The sequence below is a fragment of the Pan paniscus genome, chromosome 7, assembly GCF_029289425.2.
Source record: "Pan paniscus chromosome 7, NHGRI_mPanPan1-v2.0_pri, whole genome shotgun sequence".
Lineage (NCBI taxonomy): Eukaryota > Metazoa > Chordata > Mammalia > Primates > Hominidae > Pan > Pan paniscus.
Genome location: NC_073256.2, coordinates 46,160,575 through 46,185,734, shown reverse-complemented (window position 1 = coordinate 46,185,734; position 25,160 = coordinate 46,160,575). Strand labels below are relative to the sequence as shown.

At 50.0% G+C, this 25,160-nt stretch overlaps 1 protein-coding gene across 8 annotated transcripts in view; it reads right to left on the bottom strand.

Annotated features, from left to right (window-relative positions):
• Nucleotides 1–21,308, bottom strand: part of SCARA3 (scavenger receptor class A member 3) — a 78,156-nt gene extending 56,848 nt beyond the window's left edge. For 4 of the 8 annotated variants that reach the window (XR_010112915.1, XR_010112916.1, XR_008626363.2 and 1 more), the window contains exons 1-3: nucleotides 21,002–21,267; nucleotides 5,439–5,537; nucleotides 3,612–3,731 (exon numbers count right to left, since the gene is read on the bottom strand). Coding sequence is in view for 4 of the 8 variants with exons in the window: in XM_008956232.5 (XP_008954480.3) it covers nucleotides 3,612–3,731; nucleotides 5,439–5,537; nucleotides 21,002–21,008 (226 nt within the window). In the remaining 4 variants the exon portion in view is untranslated. Of the gene's footprint in view, nucleotides 1–3,611; nucleotides 3,732–5,438; nucleotides 5,538–21,001 lie in introns of all 8 variants that reach the window. The other 4 variants (XM_008956232.5, XM_003830795.6, XM_034965880.3 and 1 more) reach the window with 2 other exon arrangements.
• Nucleotides 21,309–25,160: the final 3,852 nt, after the last annotated feature.

The window sequence follows — 25,160 nt, the reverse complement described above, 5'->3', positions numbered from 1 at the left end:
GCAAGTCAGTTACTTTCTTGAGCTCAATTCAATCATATGTAAAATGAAAATGTGGAGCTCGATGACTCTAAGGCTCTCATCAGCACCAAAATTCTATGCTTTCAAATTATTTGGAATCTCCAGGCTCCAGTTAATATTGTACATCTCAGAGCTGTCAGTAGATTTACTTAATTAGTAACAGCAACATGTTGAGAGAGTTTGGGAATAAGCACATGCTGTTACATGAGACAAGCACTGTACAGTTTACAATAGTTATGATTCCATTTGAGCCTCCCTACAATTAAGATTTCATGCATAGATGAACAAAGACACAAAGAGACTGAGTGACTTTGATTCCTATTCCTATGCTTCATTAATTCTACTTCCAAGCCAACAGCCAAGGCTCACTCCACTCCATATAATTCATTCACCTGTTCATTTCTTTTTTCTTTTTTTTTTTTTGTGAGACAGTCTTGCTCTGTCACCCAGGCTGGAGTGCAGTGGTGTGATCATGGCTCACTGCAGCCTCAATCTTCTGGGCTCCAGTGATCATCCCACTTCAGCCTCGTAAGTAGCCAGGACTACTGGCATGTGCCGCCAGGACTACTGGCATGTGCCACCATGCCCAGTTAATTTTCAATTTTTTTTTTAATTGAAATGAGTTGGGGTCTCACTATGTTTCCCAGGCTGGCCTCAAACTCCTGAGCTCAAGTGATCCTTCCACCTTGGCCTCCCAAGGTGTTGGGGTTACAGACATGAGCCACTGCACCTGGCCTTGCTTATTTCTTCTCATTGTGCATCTCAGGCTTAATAATTATATATTTGCTTTTTAAGCCATTTTTCCTCACTTTTTAGACATGATTTTTCTTCGTCCTTATAAAATTATGTTTTATGTAGACAGTATGGCAAATAGTACATATATATCACTTATAAATAAATAGGTATATTTTGGGGGTGTGACGCTAACAATTTTTTCTTTTCTAACATTTAATTTAAAAATTTTTCAAACAAAAGAATAGAAGGACTTGTACAGTGAAGACCTATATGCCTATTGCCTAGATTCTACAAGTAGCATTTTTCTGTATTTATTTTATATTCATCCATCTCTTTCACCCATTCATCAATCCATGTAAATTTTTGAATGCATTTTAAATGAATTTTTTACTGATGGGATGCACGGTCAAAAAAGTTTAGGGATCACTGCTCTAGACCAGGGGTGTTGCAAATTATGGCCTGCAGGTGAAATCCAGCCTAATGCCTGATTTACAGGAGTTGCCACCCCCATTCATTTACAGACTGCTTGTGGCTGCTTTTGCTCTGTGATGAGTGTGGTTGTGACAAAGATTGTATGTAACCTGAAAAGCCTAAAATATTTACTATGTAGCCTTTTACAGAAAAAAATGGCCATAATCAGCTCTAGATTATAAGCTCCATGAAGGCAGGGTCTGTGTTTTACTAAGCAGTATACTGCCCAGTATAGAATATAGTTCTTGGTCCCCAGTATGCTCTTGATTTAGAAAAAAAAAACTTGATTAAAATGAATAGAGTTGGTTTGTAATGTCTGCTGACTGATTTTCCCAACCCTCTGGACTTTGGTCACAGTTCTGGTTGTAAAGCATTGACCAGTCTATCCACAGACTCACACATACACCATACACACACACACACACACACACACACACACGCTTTACAAATCTATAATCATTCTTTCAACAAATATTATTGGGCACCTGCCATTTAGGCCAAGATGGTGCCAACACTGTTCTAGGGACTTGGGATACCCAAGCTGGAGGCAAAAACAAAAAAGGAAACCCAAAGGTCTCCCGTGGTTCACAAACACACACTCCTCACCCAGGTTGTTCTGATCCTCTGTCCATTCACTCTGGATCTTGGTGCAAATCCTGTCCCCTTCCCAGGTCTGTACCCTCCCGTGAGGAATGGGGCCAGCCTCCCGCTCCAGCCTGCCAGGCTGACTCATGGATGTTATGCACATGACAGCGTCTCACATTCTGTCATCCTCTCTGAAACTCTTCCGTGCCTGCGCTCTTCTCTGGGCCTGATCCTGTGGCTCTTGGAGCTTTGATAATGGCCCCAGGTGCCTTGAGTGCTGTGAGCGGAGGCCCTAAAAGGGGTGACCAGAAATCTTGACAAGTTCTCTGACAGCAAGTTTGTGGCCTCTGATAGGCAGACCGTGGCTCCTTTCCTCCTCTGGCCTGGGATTTTTGCCACTTTCTGAAAAGTCAAACCTTGTGAATTGATTTAGCAGACACAGATGGTGATGGGCTTGGGAAGTTCTGAAATCCTTGGTCCTTAAATCTAGCTGCAGACTGGAATCCCCTGAGGAGATTTATAAATGACTAAGGCCTGGGTCCTACCCAGAGATGATGATTTAATTCATCCGGAGTGAGTGGAGGGGGGTACTCTGGCACTAGTATTTTTAAATGCTTTCCAAGGGATTCCAGTATCCCCTGACAAGAGGGAAGAACCATGTCCCTTGATGGTGAAATGTGATTGACACAACTCAGTGTTCCCAGTGCCTGGCACAGAGCAGGCGCTCGGCTTTTGTTGGATTAATTAATGCCTTCGGATTACTGGAAGATGACTTGTGTCTATTCAAATCATTAGTATGCTGGCCTCTTGCCTTCAAGCTAAGAAGGCTGGTTACCGAATATCTCCAGCCAGGGCCAGGACGAGGGGCCTCTCCTTAGGGATGTGCTCAGGCTCAGGGTCTGCATGAGAGCAGGGGGCCCCCCTCAGAGCCTCGACTTCCTCTCCCTACTCCTGGCCTTGTTTCTAAAATCCAGTAGATTGGAATAAACAAACCTACCAGAGCCCGGATTTTCAAAGTTTGAAGCTAAGAGTGGAATGGGATTGCACTCTTAGCACTCTTAGTGGAATGGGATTACAAACATCAAATTTGTTGTAACAAGTTTACCACAATCTGTCAGCATCTGGAAGGCAGAAGTGACTTGCCTCTGGCTGTGTGCTGTGACCTAGGTCAGCTACTAGAAACCCTAATGTGTATGAGAAGAACCAAACCTCAGATCCCTGGGTCTCACCTGCAGGACCCCCCAGATTCCTTGGTCTCAGCAGGTCTGGCTGAGGGAGACCCAGGAATTTGCATTTTAACAAATACTGGAGGTGAAATTGCTGCAGGTAGGCATCCAGCCTCACTTTTAGAAACACTCACACAGACCATAAAAGGGGGCTTAGAAGTCACTCAATCCAGTGATCTCAACCCTGGGTGAACAACAGAATCATCAGGAGAGTTGAAAGATACCGAATTAATTCCACGATCGGGGTGGGGCCTAGACATCGACATTCTTTAAAGCTCCAAGGTGGCTGTAACATGGAGCTGAAACTGAGAAGCACTGACCTGGTCGTATCATCTCATTACACCAATGGGAAAGAAGGGGTCCCCAGAGGCAGGTGCCTTCCTCAAGGCCACAGATCTTGTCAGTTGCCAGTGTCTGCAGTTTGCATTAGGCATAGAGATCCCCTAGCCAGGAAGATGCTGGCTCTGGGCCCTGGGATACAGATGTCAAGTGTTTGTCTTTGCAGGGGAACTTTTGGTGCTGGATCCCTGATCAGACAGCCCCCTGCAGCCCGGGGTGGGAAAGCCCTGGACTCACCCAGAGAGGCCAACACAGCCACGGCCACCAGGAGCAGGGCCAGGAAGAGGTAAAGAATCCGCACTGATGTGTGCAAAGATAGGTTCTTCTGGCAGCGGCTGCAGCGGGGCCCTGGCCGGCCTGTGGGGGACACAAGGAGGACAATGGCTTAGGCCAGGGGCCCAGGTTGGAGCTGAAGGGTCAGTTCCATGTTCCTGCTCTGGCCTGTCTCATCACATTCAAACCAGGCTCAGAAGGGGAGCTGTTCTCGACCCTCATTCTCTACCTGTCCTACCTCCTTTCTCTAGGTTCTGGTGCTTTCTGGAATGCAGGAGACCGAGTCAGGACTTCAAAGAACAGCCCCCAGCACTACCATCATCCTCTCTCCATGGCGTCTTCATTCGCCATGGCCCATGGGGAGGGGAAACACCTCTTCCCTCTCCATTGGTCCTACTGAGGACCCACAGGATGAGCAGCCAGCCTGAGGCCCCACTGAGTGACCAACTTGTCTGGGCTTGCCCAGGACCTTCTGGGTTTTAGCACTGAAAGTCTCCCGTCACAGGAGCTCCTCAGCATGGTGCCAATCATCCTGGTTTGCTAAGATTGTCTGGGTTTTAAAACTGAAAGTCTGCCGGATACAGTAGCTCATGCCTGTAATCCCAGCACTTGAGGAGGCTGAGGCAGGGGGATCACTTGAGCCCAGGAGTTTGAGGCCAGCCTAGGCAACATAGCAAGATCCCAACTCTATTTTAAAAAAGAAAATGAAAAGCCCCACACCCTGGGAATCCCCTCAGTCCCTGGCAAACCAGAATGTTGGTTACCAGTCCCCAAACTTTTCAGGGAACCAGAAGTTCTCCTGGAAACCAAACAAATAGTCATGGTCCACCAGTTGAATTGTTGGCATGGAGGAAAGAGGGAACCAGATGGTCCTGAATATGCAGGCAGGTGGCCAACACCCAGTGGGAATGCAGTGATGGCCCAGCTGCGAATTCCTAAGGTGAACTCACCTTTAGCCACACATTCTGACTACTAGGACGTTTAAAAATCCTGATGCCCAGGTCACACTCCAGGCCAAATAGGAATTTCCAAGGGTTGGTCTCATGCATCCATGGGTGATTGCAATGAAGAGCCAAGGTTGAGAACAACTGCTCTACTCTACACCAAAGTCACTGAGAGACCCCATTCCAAACAGCAGTTCAGGTGGCATGGGACACAATGAAGGGGACAGTTCCAGGCCAGCTAGACGACAGGCCCCAGGGACAGGGTATGTAGCTCTGCGAGATGGCAGAAGTCCCTGATGGGTCTCAGGAGGACCCCAGGAGACAGGTGGCACTTGCGTCAAGCTTTGATTTCAGGCCAAGCACAGTAGCTCACACCTGTAACCCCAGCAATTTGGGAGGCTGAGGCGTGCAGATCACTTGAGGCCAGGAGTTTGAGACCGGCCTGGGCAACATAGCAAGACTCTTGTATCTACAAAAAATAAAAAAAATTATCCAGGCATGGTGGTGCGTGCCAACAGTCACAGCTACTTGGGAAGCTGAGGTGGAAGGATCACTCGAGCCCAGGAATTTGAGGCTGCAGTGATCTGTGGCTGCACCACTCATACTAGCCTGGACGACACAGCAAAACCATGTCTTTAAGAAAAAAAAACATTAAACTCCTTTGACTTCATTGGTACTGCACGCCCAGGGCCGTGAACTCTGCCCTTTCACCATCCAGGAAGCAGTGGGGAAAGGACACCCAGGCTTTTGAAACCACCTAAAGAGACAAATCTCTCACTGGCCTGGGGATGGAGACAGGGATCTCTCAGCCCAGAGCAGAGATCAGGGGCAGCCCCAGAGTCCTTACCCTTCTGGGTGCATGGGAAGGTCGGCATGTCCTCGTCGTCACCCGCCAGGTCCTCTTCTGTAACGCACAAGGCATCTCCATCGCCGCCGGCCGACCTCACTATAATGAAGCCAGTGCCGTCAGACCCAAAGCCATCCCAGGCCTCTCCAGCAGCCCCTTTTATTTACCTGTCCCCATATCCCATGCCCACCTCTACCCCTGAGCCAGCTCACTGAGCTCCAGGTGGCCTGATGTAAGCTGCAAAAAGGGGGCGGACATAAGAATCAAGTGGCTGAGGAGCTGGGATGTCCCACCCCTCTGGGTAAGGAGAGCTCCCCATTTCCCACACGCTGGGAAAGACACACGGGCCACCTCAGTGCCTGCTCTCTCTGCAGCTTGCTGAAACCCATGAAGGTGGAGTAAGGAGAAATAAGAGCTGGCTGCTTGCTCTGGCTTAGCATCCTTCTATTCCCCAATACTTGGTCACCAAAGCAGAATTCCTCTTCTCCAGGGACAAGGCTGAATCTGGCCCCAGCATAGTCCCCACCAAGACTCTGCCTCCAGTATAGCCAGGAGGAGGCCAGAGGGAGGAGGAGATGACAGGATGGGCGCAGATCCCTGCCTCACACAATCTCACCTAGGACCCACCAGGGTGTCAAAGGGCCTTGGGCGGAGCAGGTCTCCTGTCAGAGGTTGATTTGGTGCTTATTCTCTGGGACAATATGGTCCCTGACTAAAACCTAGATGATGTATCCCTCACTCAGAAGATTCCTCTAGTTCCCCAGACACCCTTCACCTCCCACTCCCTGTAAGTAAGACGTGGGCTTTTCTTCCCTTTCTCCTTCCTTCCATCCTTCCTTCCCTACTTTCCTCCCTCCTTTCCTTACCTCTTTCCTTCCCTTTCTCCTTTCCTTTCCTTCATTCCTTCCTTCCTTCCCTACTTTCCTCCCTCCTTTCCTTCTCTCCCTCCCTCCCTCCTTTCTCTCTTTCTCTCTCCTCCCTCTCCCTCTCTCTTTATCTCTTTCTTTGCTGTTTTGTTGGGTCCTTAAGGATTCCCTGCTTTCTTTCGCCTTTAGCTATGCACTTAGCAGTATGTCTGTAGTTTATTTAATGTCTACATTTTATAGCCCGAAAATATTTTAAGCTGGTAATGCTAGAAGTAGAAGCTTCAAGTTTTCCTTTTTTCCTTTTTTTTTTTCTTTTGAGACAAAGTTTCACTGTGTCACCCAGGCTGGATTGCAGTGGTGCTATCTCGGCTCACTGCAAGCTCTGCCACCTGGGTTCACGCCATTCTCCTGCCTCAGCCTCCCGAGTAGCTGGGACTACAGGTGCCCGCCACCACACCCGGCTAATTTTTTGTATTTTTAGTAGAAACGAGGTTTCACCATGTTAGCCAGGATGGTCTCCATCTCCTGACCGTGATCCACCCACCTTGGCCTCCCAAAGTGCTGGGATTACAGGCGTGAGCCACTGCGACCTGCCTCCTTCTTGTTTTTAATGCAATAAAGTGCTGGGTTTTGCCTCAAGGCAATCTTCACAACATCTTATAAACTTTATAGTCCAGAGAATCACATTTATAGACAAAAAGACTGAGGTTCAGGGAAGTGAAGAATGTTGCTTAGCAGCCCACAGAATAGAAGTGGTGAAGCCAAGATGTGAACTCAGAAATCTTTTCTACCATACCTACAACCACCTTGAGGTAATGAGCAAAGGTTCCACAAAGTGCTAAGAAACCTTGCTTCTGCAACTACAAGGTCAGCGGGTAGACAAGAAGAGGGTGGTACACGAATGAGCTGCGGAGCCTCGGGGGCTCCTGACCATGATTGATGGGCATCTTGAGCCGCATCCTAGACCTGTGAGCACCTGAGGCCCAAATGCCATGCCACGGCCATTGTGATCAACATAGGAGCTGAGATGCAGTTGGCAAGGCGCTGTTGGTAAGCAAAGGCAGCTCCGAATGGACTCAGTAGGGAGGGGACTGAGGGTGACCCCAAATTAAAAATGCCACCATCATGACCACGAATGCCCTCTGCTCGGCCTTCACGCATGGCTTAAACGTCACTTCCCCAGCAGTCTTTCTTGAGCTCTCAGACTAGCGTAAGGCCCTGTTGCCCACACCTCACATGCTCTGTGCTCTCCCTAGGAGAATGCTCCTCTCCTGTCCATGCGGCAGCTCTCTTCCCCAGCGCTTCAGTTCCAAGGGCAGGGACTATCTGTCATGTTCACTGCTTTATCCAACACCCCTAGCACAGTGGCCGGCACAGAGAAAGGCTCAACAAACACAATTTCAAATAAACCAACGAAGGATTTGGTATTAGGCTTTCCAGCAGTTCTATGCCTGCCTGTGGAGCTCTTTGGGGAGCTTTCAAGGGACCACCCCCAGAGATTGAATTAATCTGGGGCGACAAAGGAGACCTGGGGTTTAGGACTTTGAAAGCGCTCTCACATCTGTTATCCCATTTGATCCCTACAACTAGTCTGAGAGACAGAGTGAGAACATTTTCTCCTGATTTGATAGGTGAGGAAACTAAACTTTGTGTATGTGTGCACATGTGTGTGAGGGTGTGTCCGATGCATGTGTGAGTATACATGCATGCCTGCGTGTGTGCCTGTGCTTGCACGTGTGCACGTGCATTTTTGTCCATGAGTGTGCATGTGTGTGTACCTGTGTATGTGTGGTGTGAGGTTGTTAATGCCTGGCTCAAGTCATAGAGTTGGGCAGTGGCAAAGCTTCCTGAATCCTGGTTTTCCTCTCCACAATAGGAGATTCCAGGTAGGTTTGCTTTCCGGGGCACTAGTGTGTGTGTGTGGGGAGGGGGCGGGGGTGCGGGCAAGTGCTTTGGAGGGTAAAGCGGGAACAGCAAGGAAGCATGAGAAGTTCGTTTTCATGCATATCCTAAGAAGCACTTTCAGCTCTCCTTGGGTAGCTGTCCCGTCGTCAATCTGCCAACAGTTTACAAGGAAGCCTGACCTGGGCAGTCACCAGGATTATGATCTCTTTCCCAAAAATGAATGGCTGGGGCAAGGCAGGGGAATTCCTTGGTACCTTCTGTTTCTGTCTGACCAAAACCTCACCCTAGTAGCCATGGCCTCTCACCTCCAGAGACCCCAGTCAGAACCACGCTGTGGGCTGTGGGCTGTATTCACCACTGACCCAGGGCTACCGTGGGGAGGTATTCCTTCCAACCCTTAGAGAACAGCTGCCTCCTCGGCCGGGTTCCTCATTTCTCTCCATCCTTGATGAGCTCCTCTGCCCTCCCCCGTGACTGGGCCTCCTCCCTGTTCTGGCTCTAGGGCCTATTTCATCACTTCACTGTTTATAGCCTTTGCAGGGAATCTGGGATGACTTAAATCAAGCAAGGCTGACACCAGCCTTCAGCAAACACCCTCTCAAAAAACACAGAGCTTTGTTATAACCAGCTTTCCCCATGGACAGCCCCCCAAATTAGCAACTGTTAGCCAGTGGAAATTGCTAACGAGACTTTCCAGTACCGTACCGAGTGACCCATGGGAAGGGAAGTGGCAGCTGCCAGCGAGGATCTTGGATCTCTCTAGACTAGGGGGACCACGGGTGTTTGGCCATCTTCCCTCCACTGACATCTCAGCTCCATAACTCACAGCCCTCCCCAATCCCCAAAGAGGTCTTCTCTCTCTAATCCCTTGGATTTCCTGTCTTCTAGCACTAAGCCCCGGACTGTGGGGACCCCTGACTCACCTATGTCTGGAATGCTGTAGTAACTCACCACTGTAGCCTCGTTCACTTAATGAGAACATAATCCAAAGCATTTGTGAGGCTCTTATAAGCCGAGCCCTTTGCAAGCACAAGCTCATTATGTTCACGTTATACCAAGATTGTTCTGATCAGAATATGTATGGATGAATAAACAGTCACCAAGAATGAAAAAGCCCTGGCTGAGGCCCCAGAGTAGTGATTGATCAGAGGATGACTGATTAGGCAGGCATCCGTAGTGCCTCCTTGAACTAAGCCAAGCGGGGTTAATAGAGATGGGAAAAGAATTTCCTTCCCCTCTCCGTCTTCTATGCCTATTCTCCTGCCATTAAGGGCAAACTGACTTAGCGTTAGGTGCACCACCTCTCCAAAGGGGTTTCAGGGATAGAGAACCACAGCCTGAGAGGGTGGGAAGGGAATTTGCAAATTCACCTCCATCATGTCACAAAGGCTCAGAGAGTGGCCTGGAAGCTGGTTAGTGGCTCCTAAATATCCAAGAATCTGAGGCAGAATCCAAACACGCATTTGAGTGTCTGCAGAGTTGCACATACCCATCTCAGAAATGCCTCAGAACTGGGACAAGACCTTTCCATATAAGCCTGATATCTGTTGACAGGTCACGCTCCTAGCAGTTTGCTTCATCCCTGTGGTCAGGAAAGCTCCCCTCAACTGCTTTCAGCACAGGGTTGATCACATAGTGGATGTTCCATAAAGATGTGTTTTCTGGCCCTCGGCGAAGGCCTATGTCTTCAGTTAACTGTTATCCTCTGCTATTTTAATCAGGAGCTCATGTGTATTTAAAAAATGAAGATTGATGACTTAAAATAGGGTTGGAATCTGGTTTATTCTTAGGATTCTCCATGGCTAGGGAGTGTTGGGGACGATGGATGCATTTGGAGTGCAAAGGCTTAATTTTTATACCTTTTGAAATTTATAAAATTTCACAGCGAAGGCGAAATTTATATACCAAGGGCTGGTGTTTGAACTGCAAAGGAATGAGCTGGTGGAGGACTGGGTAGGAGCAAAATGTTGGCTCTGCTTCCCCTCCCCTTCTCAGAACAGAACAAGGGACATCATATTCTTCTCCTAAAGCTCCAAGGGCTCTTATTTGGGGGGGGGTTGTGTTTTTCCATTGTTGTCCCAGTTAATTGCTTTTCAATACCACCTGTATGTAATATGTCTATAGCTCTCTAAAGTAAGGCGCTGGTTCTTGTCTGTGTCATGTATAAAGAAATGTAGGACTCTTGACATGCTGAAAATCGAGGAGTGTCTGAGTGTGAAGCATGCTGGGTGTCTGGAAGGGGTAATGAAATCATCATGTGATTTCATCATATGATAGGCTCTAGGTGTCTGGAGAGAGACTCCGTTTATAGGAAGGCAGAAATAGCACTGGTTGCCTTCTGTCTCTCTTCTCTCTCTCTCTCTCTCTCTCCCCCCTTCTTTTCTTCATTTTGTGGATTCCAGGAGCAAGGTTATTTTGGCAGGAGCGGGTGGGCTTGGAAGAGGACACTGGAGAAGATAAGGTGATGCTGGGACCTAAAAACCTATAGGAAAACTCCTCTCTGGGGACAAACTTGGGACAGCATGGGAATCATGAAAGAATGAACATCTAAGACTCCATGAGCCAGTTTCTGCCTGCTCTGATCCCAAGGCCCCAAGGGACCGCAGCTGCTATGAGGGAGGGCCATGGTCCCTGTCATAAAGAAGCCAGCCCCATGGATTTCCTAGTGAAAGGCACAGCCAGTCCCCAATCTTCTTGCAGTGATTACTACCCAAATCACAGGCAAGGTGCTTAGAAAAAAAAGTTAAATAGCCTGGGAAGGCCAAGGCTGCAAACCCAGAGCCATAAAATAGTGGCAACCACTAGAAATTTGAAAGGGCCTCTCTTCCTGTCATCCCTTAGGTCACAATATCCATCTCAAACTCCAGAAAGAAGGACAGCCACAAGAGGAGAAATTTCTTTTTTTTTTTTAAGCCTCTGCTCTCACAGAGCCACGTAGCAAGTTTGATGGAGGGTGCATGTCTTGGCACATTGCTAAGCATGGCCACTGACTCCACTGGGGTTGAGCTTGGTTCAGCTCTCCCTTTGGGGGTAGAAAATAGCCCGGACCTGTTAACCAACTGCTAACTCAACTGTGGTCACCAATGCCGGCTTTCTTTTGGTTGACCAAAAATGTGTCCTTGGTTCCCTCTTTCGCCTTTCTGGGACTGCATTCTTCCATATGAGTCAACAAGGGGGAGAGACTCGAGGAACTGAATAAAAGGTCTTTCTTTGGGCCCTTCAAGGAACATATTTTGATAATTATCTTCTGCAGGGTTCACAGAGTGGATTTTCAAAACAGCCAATTGGATCGGTAAAAATAAAGATTTCAGAGTCTTCTCTGGAGCCAATGCTATATTTAAAGTGCAGAATAGCTATAGTTTAAGGTTGGAGAACGCTATAAGTAAGGTTGCAAAATTGTTTTCATTAGAGCCCTTCCGCCACTACCCCCTCTCCACAGGCTTCCTTTGTGGGTTTGTCTGTAATCAGTTGGGAATCCGCCTGCCCGCTCATGTCTCAAGACACAGGTCCTTTCCCTTCAGATCTTCCTGCTCAAGAAGTTGTCCTTTTCTGCTTCCGTGGCTCTGCCAGTTTCTCTCCTCCAGCACTCGCCCCTTTTTTGGTCCCCATCCTCAAGCTCCTGCATCCCTAAAACCACATCTGCTACTCTGAGACAGGCTTCCCTCCCGGTTCCTGCCACCTCCACCTGAATCCCTTCGGCTGCCTCCCACCTTGTTCTTGGTAACCACAGAGGTTGTGGGTAAATCCCTGCTTTATCCTAAACCCTCTTTATCCTAAACAACTTTCTTGCCCTCAACTTTTCTAACTTGGACCCTATTCCAGGTGGTGCAATTCTTCATTAGATGAGCACGGCCCACTCTGCACAGACATTCAGCATCCTGGCTGTGCCCGCTAAAGGCCAGTAGCAATCCCTGGTCATTGTGACAACCCCGAATGCCCACCCATTTCTAAATACCTGCTCGCAGGCTGGTGCTGCCTCTAGTTGAGACAAGAACCCAGGCTACTCACTCAATGCAACAGACTCCCCCCATTACTTACACACTGATCTCCTCTCTGTCCACAGCACCAACCCCCCCCGACTCCCCTGAACCCCATGAATTCAGAGGGATGGGAGGGGTGGGAATCACTGGCTTTCTTTTCTTTTCTTTTTTTGTTTCTTTTTATAGACAAGGTCTTGCTCTATTGGCCAGGCTGGAGTGCCGTGGTGCGATCATGGCTCAGTGCCGCCTAGACCTCCTGGGTTCAAACGATCCTCCCACCTCAGCCTCCTAAGTAGCTGAGGCTACAGGTGTGTGCCATCACACCCAGCTAATCTTGCTTATTTTTTGTAGAGACAAGATCTCACTATGTTGCCCAGGCTGGTCTCAAATTCCTGGCCTGAAGTGATCCTCCTCCCTGGGTCTCCCAAAGTGCTGGGATTACTGGCATGAGCTACCATGCCTGGCCAGGAATCATCAGTTCTCTTGATCCCTGTTGTCACCCCTGATCCTGCAAATCCTACCCTGTCTCGCACGGGCACCCCACTTCCCTCCTCTGAGTTTCATGTTCCTTATGCGTAAATGGTGGGGAGATCGTCCGCTTCAATGAGCTGCTGTGAAAATCCAATGAGACGTATACGAAAAGTACCTGGTACATCGTAAATGCTTAATAAATAGTAGTAGCAGCCACTTTTATTAGGATTATTTTTCTATCCTATTCCAATTAATGCTGCCATTTATTGCCATCTCCCAACCCCCATCACTCCCAGGACCAATTTCCAACTTACAAGAAATCAGTTTTTCAAAACATATCCTATGGGACACTAGTCCCAAATTATTCTTTGTGAAAAAGGATTATTTGATCAAGTAAGTGTGGAAAACATGGCATACTCTATCGCCATCTTAGAGATTCACATTCACATAGTAAACATTTTGAAAAGTCCTGCCAAAAAAATAATAAGCCCATTTAAATCTGTGTTTAATTCCACGTTTCTCAGACTTATTTGGTCATGGAACTTCCTGCAGATCTTGAAAAATAAATGTATCTTTTAATTCTGGGACCTATGTTCAGAGGCAGAGGGACTCTGACTTTAGGGAACACTGTTCTGGACAATGACATCACCTGGATTGGATGAATTCTTCATTCTGTCTCCTGCCATCAACTTGAATGGAAGCAGCTTTTCTGTTGAAACTCAGGGCTCTGGACATGGGATTTACTGTCTCATCTCTACACATCCTGCCTGCCCTCTGGAGTTTAAGGCTTATTGCTGTTCCATCTGCTTGATCTCAAGCCCCTTGCCTTCTTCATCCCCAGGGCACTCAGCCTTTCCTCGCTCTCCTTCCTCCAAGTTCTCATTCGCCCTGGCCTCCAAGCCCAGCCCAGTCCCCAAGGGTCGAGTTCTGCCCCCTGGAGCCTGTAGTTCTCTCTCTTGGCCATGGTCCCTTCCATCCTCGGCCTGCTTTCTTCGAATTGCAATAGAGAAGCCTGGAGCTGCAGGAGAGTGTCAGAGGGCGGCATGCATTTGGCTTCAGCCAAGTCCTGCCATCTGGATCCTCACTTCCCATTCCTGGGTTCCTCCTCAGGTCAGCCCACCTCATTCCCCAAAGATGAGCTCACCCCCTCCTTTTCTGAAAGGATCAAGACCATGAGGTTCCAACTTCTTTCTTTATCATCCACTAACTCTCTCCAGATGCCAGTCTGGGGAAGGGATGGGGAAAGAGGCCTTCCTGTGCATTCTGAGTAGCCTGGCACCCTCTGTCAATACTGCAAGGGCAAGTGCCCTTTGACTCAGTAATCCTCCTTCTAGGAACTTCATGTTAAGAGAATAATTACACAATTAGGCCAAGGTGTATGTGTAAAGGTGATCACTGCATGCTATGATAAATCTGAGGGAAAATGCAAATAGCTAAAATGCCCATCTCCAGGGGATTGGTTACATAAATGCTCGTAGAGTCTTACTATGGGATGTTATGAAACCATTTTTTAAAAATACTGCAAGCTGGGTGCAGTGGCACACGCCTGTAATCCCAGCATTTTGGGAGGCTAAGGCAGGAGGATCACTTGAGCCCAAGAGTTTGAGATCAGCCTGGGGAACAGGGTGAAACCTCATCTCTACAAAAAATACAAAAATTAGCTGGGCATGGTGGCATGCATCTGTAGTCCCAGTTACTTGGGAGGCTGAGGTAGGACAATTGCTTGAGCCCAAGAGGTTGAGGCTGCAGTGAGCCATGATAGTGCCACTACCCTCCAGCTTGGGCAACAGAGCAAGACTCTGTCTCAAGCAAAGAAACAAACAAACAAAAACAAAAGCAACAACTAAAAACCACCACTAAGAACAAAAACGCTAAGTAATCGGGAGGCTGAGGAGGGAGGATTGCTTGAGGTGGGGAGCTTGAGACCAGCCTGGGCAACATAGCGAGACTTCATCTCTACAAATAATACAAAAATTAGCTGGGCATGATGGCACCTGCTTATAGTCCCAGCTACTTGTGAGGCTGGGAGGATCCTTGAGCCCAGGAGGTCAAGGCTGCAGTAACCTACAATGGTACCACTGCACTCCAGCCTGGGCACAGAGTGAGACTATGTCTCAAAGTAAAATAAAATAAAAATAAAAATAACATGGATAGTGTAATCTTATCTACATGAAAAAAAATCTGTGCAAACATACACAGAATGATTTCTGAAGAATGTTCATCTACATTTTGTCATTTATTATCTCTAAAGGGCAGGAGTTCATGTGAGTGAATGTTTTTCCTTTTTGGAATTTTTTGATTTTTTAAAAAATAATAAATGTGTTATAAAAAGGTTAAATGCAGCTGCTAGTAATGCACAGTCTATGTCTGTAACCATCTTTTCTCCTTCCCTTGCCTCCCGATAAAGAGATTCTTTCTTCTCAAAGCAAGTCTCCCTCAATTCCACCGCTCTGTCCCCAAGTCCCCCCATGCCTCTTCTGTCCCTCCTCCTCCCAGTGAGCACCGGCCATCCCTGCCTTGAAATCCTTTGAGCTGGGCCCTGCCTCCCACTCTAAGGACATAGCTCCTCCTGCGCCTTTGCTTCTGATCTACTCAGCCCCTCTGGCCCTTGCAACCTGGCCTTCTCTGATCCATGAATCCTGAGTAACTCTGCTGATCAGCAGACAACGCGGTGGGTCATTTCCTCCCCCTTGGAACTTTCTCCTCTCAATTTCCATGACATTACCATCATGGTTCTCCGCCTGTGTCCTGGACTGCTCCTCTTGGCTCCTTTACAAGCTCATTTTCTTCCTCCCACTCTCTAAAAGTAGAGGTTTCTCAACATGGGCTAAGGCCATGAGAGAATATCTCCAGGGGCAAGTGGCAAATAGGCCTTCTCCTGACAAACCCTCCCAGGGCTCTCCAATGTCAACCAGACACAACCGCGTGTCCTTTATGGAGCACTCAGGTCCTTTCTGGCTTAGGGCTCCCTCAACTGCAGGCCATCTCTCTCCCCCACCACCAAACACTCTTCCCCCAGGACCTGCTGTCCAACTTTTCCCAGCACTCCTTCCTGCCCTCTTCACTGACCCCATCCAAGTCTTCCCCACCCTTCAGCTCCTCCCTGAAGCCTTTCTGAACTGCCCAACTTGAAATGCTCCCTTTCTCTCCCGGGATTCCCATCCAATCTCCCGTATATGCCGTGCATTTGTTCTTTTGTGGCATCTGCCTGGATGATTCGGTTCTTGTCTCAGGTGTCCCCGTCTTGTTTCTGCTGGGAGGGCAGAAAGCACCCAGGCTTGCCTTCCAACTAGCGTGCTTCCTCCCTAAAAGCAGGAACTCCATACATGTTGGCTGACTGAAAAGTGTGGGCTGGGGCAACAACCCAGAATAACCCATTTTTTAGCTTGGGTTCAGGTGAAGGGGAAGGTGTCTCATCTGAACCATGAAGAGGCGCCTGCAGGTCTCCACCTGGAGACGTTGAGGACACCGATGGGAATACAGCTGTGAAGCCCAGAGAGGCAAATCTGGTGCCGTCAGATTTGCCAGCTCCCACATGTCACATCTTCGAGGCTGGGAGAGATTGTTCAGGGAACGGGTGCCAGCAAGAACCAGGAGCCTGTCTGTGGCTGAAACCGAGGACGCATTTCGAAGAACAGCAGCAAAGAAGGAAAGCCAGGAAAAGAGCCCAACCCACCCCCAAACTCTCTCGCTGGGACCTCCCTTAAGACACTTATCACTGTTAGTCTTTTTCTGAGTGACTTGGACACAAATCCTATGTGTCCTAGTAAAGAGTAAGCTCCCTGAGAGAAAGGACAGCATCTGAGCTCTTTGTAGCTTCCTCAGTCCTTAGACATATATAGACATACAGAGCCGGGCACCTGGCAGTCGCCCCTCGCTGTTTGTTGAATACAGGCATCTTTCTGCATGTTTACGGAATGCCTGCGCGAGGTTATGACGATACCATGGTACAGTACAGATGGGCACACTGAACAGACGTAGTGGACACCCCCTAAGTGCCAGAAACAGACAGAGACCCCACTGTCATGAAACTTACACTCTGATGCCATCCCGTGGGATCATCTGGTCCACCTGGATGAGGGGACTGACCCCAGGGAGTACCAGGGACTTCATCCCAGTGATAAAGCTGGCCTATGACAGGGCTGGGCTTGACCTTGGGACTCAGTGCTCTACACACACACACACACACACACAATCACTAAATTAAACATGATCAAACATTGGCAGTGCATGTATGAGAGCCATGCCCAGCTATGCCACCCTGTACATCAATTCTAACACCCAGAACAGCTGCCTGTCCTTCACGGAAACCGCCAAGCTATCCATCAACCTAGCCTACTGAGAAACAGAAGGCTTTTTCCTCGCTCTCAGATGAGCCTTGGGACCTGAGTCTTCAGTTATTAGGCTTACCCCCAGCTAGAAGGCAAAGTGACTGTTTTGGCTGGGGGTGGGAGTGGGGCCGATGTTTGAGGGTTTGGAGCCGAACTCCAACATCTGAGCCACTGGGCTCCCTGGACCCCTCAGTTAGGCTGTCTGGTGGCTCTTTTCACCTTCACCACATCAGCTCCTTTTCTTCTAGCCCTGGCTCCTTCCCGTGCCCCTGGGGAATGAGGTCAGGCTTTCTGGGGCTCCCAGCCTGGCCGCTCATGAGTGGAGATCCTCTCCTCTCGGCCAGAGGAGCGGTGCAGGGCAGATTCCTCCTGGGATTGCATCGCTGTGTTTTCACAGCCCCTCCTCTCCCCACTTCCACCCTTTGCCCACATGAAGTGGGCACTGCTCTCTGATTCTGGAAGGAGGGGTTGTTTCTCCCACGCCTGAGGAACAGAGGGCTGCCCCCTGCCCTGGCCACCGCAGTCAAGCAGAAGTCTCTCGGGGCAAACAGGCCACAAGGTGGGCCCGCTTCCAGCCACCTCACCACTGAGTCACTTCCGCTCCCCAAGTGGTGCTCAGGCGCAGAGCTCTTGGGCCTCAGGGACCACCCAGGAGGACAACGGGGCCGAAGAGGGCAGATGATGGGGCCAGGACTAAAGCCCATGTCTTCGACTCTCAAATCAGTCTTCACAGTGCACCAGCCTGTGTCTTGGGCATCTTGGGGGTGGGTCACTCTTACTGGAGGTGTGGAAACAACCCCACAGGTGGCTGCTAATGGCTTGGACAAGCCAGTAGGAAGCTCCAAGGTGGGCCTATCACCAAGGGGCTGGTGGCACCTGAGTGTCCCCTTAGGGCTGCGTGTGAGAGGGGCCAGGTGCCAGCTTGGATCAAAAGAGGCAGCGGCCTGGGAGGCCCTGTCAGCTGGCCGTGGGGCAGGAGGGGCCTCGGGTGGAAATGGCTTGGCTGGCAGAGTGGGCCCTGGCACTCGGCCACCGGTGGGCTGGGCAGCCCGACTAGCGTGTTTTCTTAATCACCTTCCCCACCATCACTGGTTCTCCATACAACATCACATCACATCACGTGTTTGTTTTGAGCAGGGCATGATCCTTTGCCAACAGATGTAATTCGAAGTTTGGTGTGGCCTCTGGAGGAGCACGGGAAGGGTCCTCTGGAAGGGGCTGCCTGCCCTACTCTGCCGGGCACTTTACTTTTTCCACTCGAGTGAAAAAAATCCTGGTTCTTTACAACCCCACAGATCCCCAAAGCCAATTATTTGCTGTCTGCCCTGCCGTTTCCATCTCAGGTAGAGGCGGCGGCTCTTCCCGGCTGTCAGGGAGGGAAGTGCTGGAAGTCAGCCCCCAGCCCCGCAGCCCATGCAGCCCCTGCGATGTTATGGGAGATCACTGAGGGGTTTCCGGAGGCTGGAGGAAAAACACACCAGCGCCGCCCTCTGGGCCTCCGTAGACAGGAATCCCGCTCGGCACATGAAGAGGCTGTGGGATCCAAGGGAAAGGAGAAGAGAGGCAGGGCTTGGCTTCCTGTATGGGAACCCACAGCACAAGGAGAGCCTGGAACCCTGCAACGTGGTGTCAGCGGGTCCTCCTCAGGCGCCTCTTTTTAAATATTCATTCACACCAGCTCTTTTCTTCTCTATTTCACAGGATTTTGGCCCTGCCTCTTTTTTAAAATAAATTCTATTTTTTTAGAGACAGGGTCTCACTCTGTTGCCCAGGCTGGAATGCAGTGGTGCAATCATGGCTCATTACACTTCAAACTCCCAGGCTCAAGCGATCCTCCCTCCTCAGGCTCCGGAGTAGCTAGAATTACAGGTATCTGCCACCACACCCTGCTGGTGCTTGTCTGGAATTGGGGTGGAGCCACTCTGAGAATGTGAAACATCTTACCACCATCAACAAGGTCCAGGGCAGTGTGGCCCCGTGTAAGATGTGGTCCAAGACCTTTCTGGAGGCTTCCAGTAATGGTCTGCCCTGGGCCAGCTGACTGCAGAGGGTTCAGCTGCAAAGGTGTCTCAGTGAGGAGCAGGACTTGGGGCGATGCTCCCCTCACTGCCTGCCAGGTGCTCCCTAGGGCTGATTATAACTTGCTTGGCTCATCCTGCAGAGCCTAGGACTTGGGGAGGCCAACGGGAAGCACAGAAAGAAGGTGCCAGAGGCAGAGGGAAGGAAGCCACAAAGAGGCAAGGTGGATTCTAGACTAGAAGTCAGGAGTCCTGGGGTCTAGTCACCCCGACTAACTGTGATTTGTAACAACTCACTTCTGTCCACAGGACCAGCTACATAATTTGTGGGGCCCAGTGTAAAAGGAAAGTGTGTGTGTTTGTGTGTTGGTGGGAGGGGATGACTTGTTAAAAAATTGTAAGAATTTCAGGCCTCATGGTGGATCAAGGCTGTAATCCCAGCACTTTAGGAGGCTGCGGTGGGAGGATCATTTGAGGCCAGGAGTTATAGACCAACCTGGGCAATATAATAAGGCCCCATATCTATCAAAAAAAAAAAAATCCAGGCATGGTGGTGCACACCTGTAGTCCCAGTAGTACCAGCTACATGAGAGGCTGAAGTGGGAGGATCACTTGAGCCCAGAAGTTTGAGGCTGCAGTGAGCTATGATCATGCCATTGCACTCCAGCATGGGCAACAGAGTGAGTCCCTGTCTCTAAAATAAAACAAAATAAAATACATTTTTTAAAAGTTCAAGATAGCACCTGCAGAGCATTAAACCAAGTGTGGGACCTTGTAGGATGGCACTGGTTGCAGAAGCCATGAAGCCAGCCCTACCTGCTTGGGCCTCAGTTTCCCTAACTATGCAATGTGGAGGCTGCATCCAGTCAGAAGTTTGTCGGTGGAGCCCTTTCTTCCAATGAACCCTCAGGCCATTCTGTGTATGAGAGACAAACAGAGCTGCTCTGGTTGAAGTAGGCTGAGAGCTCTGGCCCCACCTCTTCCACCTCCATACCTGTCAGTGGCACCTGAGAGTGTGGTTGAGAGCCCTGTAGATGATCTCAAAGGCCCTTTTCAGTTTCTACTTTCCATAAGCAGATGAGGTGGTGAGGTTCTCACTGCTAGGAACACAAGCATCTGCTGGGGGTGTTACAGGAGGATTACTGAAAGACACCCAAAATGGCGTTAAAAACCTCGAAGGTTCCCTGCCTCATGAGATAACTCCAAAGCCTGCTTCTCCTGTAGCCTCAAAATGACCTTGAAGACCAAGTAGGGGCCTAAAGACACCCAGGCCCTGGAAATGGCCACTTGGGATCCTAAAGACACCCAGGGCCTGGAAATGGCCACTTGGGATCATGTCTGGTTCTTATTTCCATCCCAAGAACTGGCTGCAAGGGCCACCCTGGTGCTGGCTCACCACCCTGGGGAGAGGTCAGTCCTGGCCCATGGGGCTTCCCCGGCGGCTTCCTCCCAAGGAGGTCAGAGGGTGGGTCAGGCAGGGTTCAGGGGTTGGGAAGGGCAGGGCCTGGGCTGAGGGGCTCTGACACTGCAGGTATCTTTTGGGGAAGGGCTGGAGGTCCTGGGGGAGAATCCTAGGCCTGGCCCCCGGTTGAAAGGCTCGTTGGGGGCTGCAGGGGCCTCTCTGATGGGTCCCCAGGGTCGAAATTTACACTGTTGGAAAGTTGGGCTGGTGATGCCTTTCTGCGTCTACTGGTTAAAGGGATCAGAAACTTCTCTGGATTTTAAAATTATTTGTGAGGTTAGAGCAACGGCCGATGAGAACAGGACTGCAAGGGGGGTGTGTGAGTGTCCCCATCCTCCCTCTCCTCTTTGCTTCCTCTGGTCTTCAGGGATCCGTCCTGTCTCGCAGGATGCCCAAAGAGGCAGGGGAAAAGCCAGAGGCGCCCTGCCCTCCTCTCAGCCTCGCCTGCAGAAAAGGCGCCCCCCAGGCCCTGGGTGGAGCGGGGGTGCAGGCGGCCCTCCTCGGAGCTGCCCCCCACAGGCCGCGCTTACCTTTCATGGTCTCTTCCTCTGGGGCCTCAGGAGGGCCCCGCTGCAGGCGGCTGGAGCTGTAGTGGAGCCGGGCGGCCGGCGGATCCTCCAGGGCGCGGATCGCCGTCCTAGGCGCCGCCCGCGGCCGTGGGGCTCCGGCCGGGACTCATGCTCCGGCGCGCGGGCTGCGGAGGCGGCGGGAGGAGTGGAGGGTCCCGCGGGGTCGCAGCCTGGGGACGCCCCGCCGGGCGCCTAGCGCCGCGCCCCGCAGCCCAGAGCGCGCATCCCGCCGCCGCCCGCGCTTCCCGCTGGGGCCCCGCGAGGTCTGCCGCCGCCCCTCGCCCCGCGCACCCTTCCTCCCTCCCTCCTTCCCGCCTGCTCCTCTCCCTCTCCCTCCTTTCCTCCCTCGCTCGCAAGCCTCCCTCCCTCCTCGTCACTTCTTGGGCCCCGGCCCAGATCAACTTCCTTGGTATTTTCAAAACTGCCGCGGCCGGCCTCTTTGTGCCGCCGCGGGGGCCCCGCGCCCCGCCCGCCTCGCCCGTGCGCCCCCGCAGCCCCAGAGCCCAGCCTCGAACCCGGGCCCCAGCGGCGTCCTCCCTGCCCGCGCTGCGGCTGCAATGGGGGGGCTCACCGGGAGAGCGCCTTGATCTTAGTCCGTTTCACTATCGGGACCGCCAAGTGGCTGGGGCAGGGGTGGGGACCCCAGATTTTAGCCCTGCACGTTTTTCTGGCCCATCTATGGTGTCGAGGGCCTGGGAGAAGGACGTCCGGGACCGCACATTTTAGTACTGAAAGTCCCGTGTCCAGGGCAGACGTGGAAGGTTGGCCACCCTGTGAGCACCCTGGCTCTGCCCCTGGCGAGCTGAGTGACTTTGGGCATCCAGTTCTCATCTCCAAGCCTCCTCTTTCTACATGAGAGAATTGGGCCTGGAGTGCGCCACATTCTGTGATTTATTTTTCATTTTTATTTTTTTGAGGCTCTAGCCATCCAAGCTGGAGTGCAGTGGTGCAATCTCCGCTCACTGCAACCTCCGCCTCCTGGGTTCAAATGATTCTCCTGCCTCAGCCTCCCGAGTAGCTGGGATTACAGGTATGCACCATCCCGTCCGGTAATTTTTTTTTGTATTTTTAGTAGAGACTAAAAATGTTGGGGAGGCTGGTCTGGAACTCCCGACCTCAGGTGGTCCACCCACCTCAGCCTCCCAAAGTGCTGGGATTATAGGCCTGAGCCACTGCACCTGGCCATCAAATTCTGTGATTTTGTTGGTGGAGGGGTCTCTGGGGTAAACAGTGACAGCCAAGGAAAGTGAATGCAGGCAGGGAGTTGAGACTGGTCATAAGCGCCACTCAGGATTCTCACGTGTCATTTTTCATTGATTGAACAAACATTTACCGAGCTCCCAGCTGCCGGCCAGGTCTAGGTCCGCTGTCGACTCTGCCCACCCTGCAAGCTGCCCCTGCAGGTAATCAATCAGGTGACGCGGGTTTTAGAAAAGAGAAAAAAGACTTATTGGCAAGGGCACCAAGAGAGGAGGTGGGAGAACAGCTCTCAAATCCACCTCCCAGAAGATCAGGCTTAAGGATATTTATGGGTTAGGGAAGTAGAGTGGTCTAAGCCATGGGGAAAGGCAATTGGCAGTGGGGACAAATGAAGAAACAGGTTCATTCCATGCCAATGTAGTCTGAGCTAATGGTATTTCATAGGACATATATGCAGAAAATGGCAGGGTTAGCATGATCCAAGGGTGGAGTTTTTTGGCTCTCCGACATTGAAAGGCCACCTCTTGGGGCACTTGCCCAGTTGAAGGGCCAATAGTCTCACCAGTTTGAGATGGACAGGAGCTAGTCCAAGTTCCTAAAAAACAACTGAAGAGATCATTACCATGGTGGCCTATGAATGTTACCTATAAAGTAGTGAATGAAGGTTAAGTTTCAGTGTTCAGTGGTGTAGCCTTCAGCTTCATGGAAAAAAGAAAACAAAAACAAAAACAAAAAAAACTCACTAAAAAAACAAAAAGCAAGCAAGCAACCAAAAGCAAACAGGGCAGCCAGACTATACCAAAACGGTTTCGCTACAAGGGACCAGGCTCTGCCCCAAGCTCCAGAAGTGTGAGGAACATGTCACATGGCCAGTCTGGTTAGGAAAGCCAGTAATTAAACAAGCAGCAGTGCAGAAGTGGGATGAATGTTATGAGAAGAAAAGTGCAGGGAGAAACGGGACCACAAAGTGGCACAGGCCAGCCTGGTCTCTTCTGATGCCACAGTCAGCACCATCTCCCCATCCCCAAGCCCTATTTAATGCTGAAGTGAAGTAGGTGAGACCCGAGGGGAAGAGAAAGTGTCTCCTAAGCCTGGAGTAGAGAAGAGGACAAGGACAGCCACCCCTGTCTGTAGATCCCATCAGATCAGCAAGGGTGATGCTGTGTTCTCTCTAATCTCCATTTTGCCATGGCAAATTTACAGTTTGCGAAGTCCCTTCTCTCCATGATCTCAGCAGAACCTCACAACCACCTTGAGAGGGGGATCCCAGGGACTGTGCTGCCCATTTTACAGATGAGGAGACTGAGGTTTAGAGGGGGCATTGCCTGCCTGGTGACAGTCATGTGCTCCTGTCACCTGTATCTGGGTTCCGAGTTTGCCGCATGATCTGAGTCTCCCACAACTAGGGCATGGATCAGGAGAGCTGTTTTGTAAACCCCAGGGAGATAGTCACCTTGGAGGTTACCTGTATGCTAACTTATTTACCTTGGAGGTTACCTGTATGCTAACTTATTTAATCTTCATGTCCACTCTATGAAGTGAGCAGCATTATTGCCTTCATTTTTCAGATGAGGAAACTGAGCTATGGAGAGGGTAAATAATGTGTTTAGCACCACAGAGCTAGTAAGTGGAGACCTTGGAATATGAACCTAGGCAGGCTAAATCCAATGCCTGTGTGCTAAGACATGGTCCACCACACTGCCTCTCATAGAGGGTGCTCAAATATTTGTTGACAGAAAGTTCAAAAAGTGTGGGAATGTAAAGTAGTACAGCCATTGTAGAAAACAGTATGGAGGTTCTTCAAAAAACTAAAAATAGACTACAGAATGATCCAGCAACCACTGCTGGGTACATACCCAAAGGAAAGGAAATCAGCATATCCAAGAGATGTCTGCACACTGCCATGTTTATTGCAGCACTATTCAGAATAGCAAAGATATGGAATCCACCTAAGTGTCCATCAGCAGATGAATGGATAAAGAAAATGTGGCGTGTATACACAATGGAAAACTATTTGGCCATAAAGAAGAATGTAACCCTGTCATTTGCAACAACATGGATGGAACTGGAGGTCATTATGTTAAGTGAAATTAGCCAGGTATAGAAAGACAGATACTGCATGATTTCACTCACATAAGGGAGCTACAAAAATGGACCTCAAGGAGGTGGAGCATAAAATGGTGGTTACCAGAGGCTGGGAAGGAAGGTGGGTGGGGGAGGAAGAGAAGTTGGTTAATGGGTGCAGAAATACAGCTAAATAGAAGGAACAAGTATTCGATACCACAGTAGGGAAATTAGAGTTAATAACAATTAATTGTGTATTTCAAAAATAGCTGAAAGAAAAATTGGAGTGTTCCCAACACAAAGAAAAGATGATGGATGTCCCAGTTACCCTGGTTTGGCCATTACACATTGCATACATGCATCAGAATATCACATGTATCCCTAAAATATATACAATTATGACATATCAATAAGAAAAAAAGAAATAAAATTAGAGCTTACATCATTAAAAAAAAAAAGAATTATCAAAAAATGACCCTCGTTTTTACCCATGCTTTCTTTAGTTGGTGGGAAAAACGGCCTAACCCCTGCCCCTGTGGTGTTAAAGGGTGTGGGCATCCTGGGCTGTTGCTATTATAACTCAAACGCATCAGCAAAGAGATGGTTGCAGATGGGCCCGGGGTGAGCAGAGGTGGTACCCAGCCCTGGAGAGGTACCGAAGATGAATCCCAGTTCCAAAATGACTCTGGGGAGAGAAGCCCCACCTTATGAGTGGCGGAAAAGAGCAGAAGAGTTGGACAGCAGAGGTCATAGTTCAGAGCCAAGAAAGGGGAAAGAGAAGGGTAAAGAAGGAGTCAGCCCCCGTCTCAGATAAGAAAAGAGGAGATAGGATTTCCTAGAGGTGACCTCAGGCTTA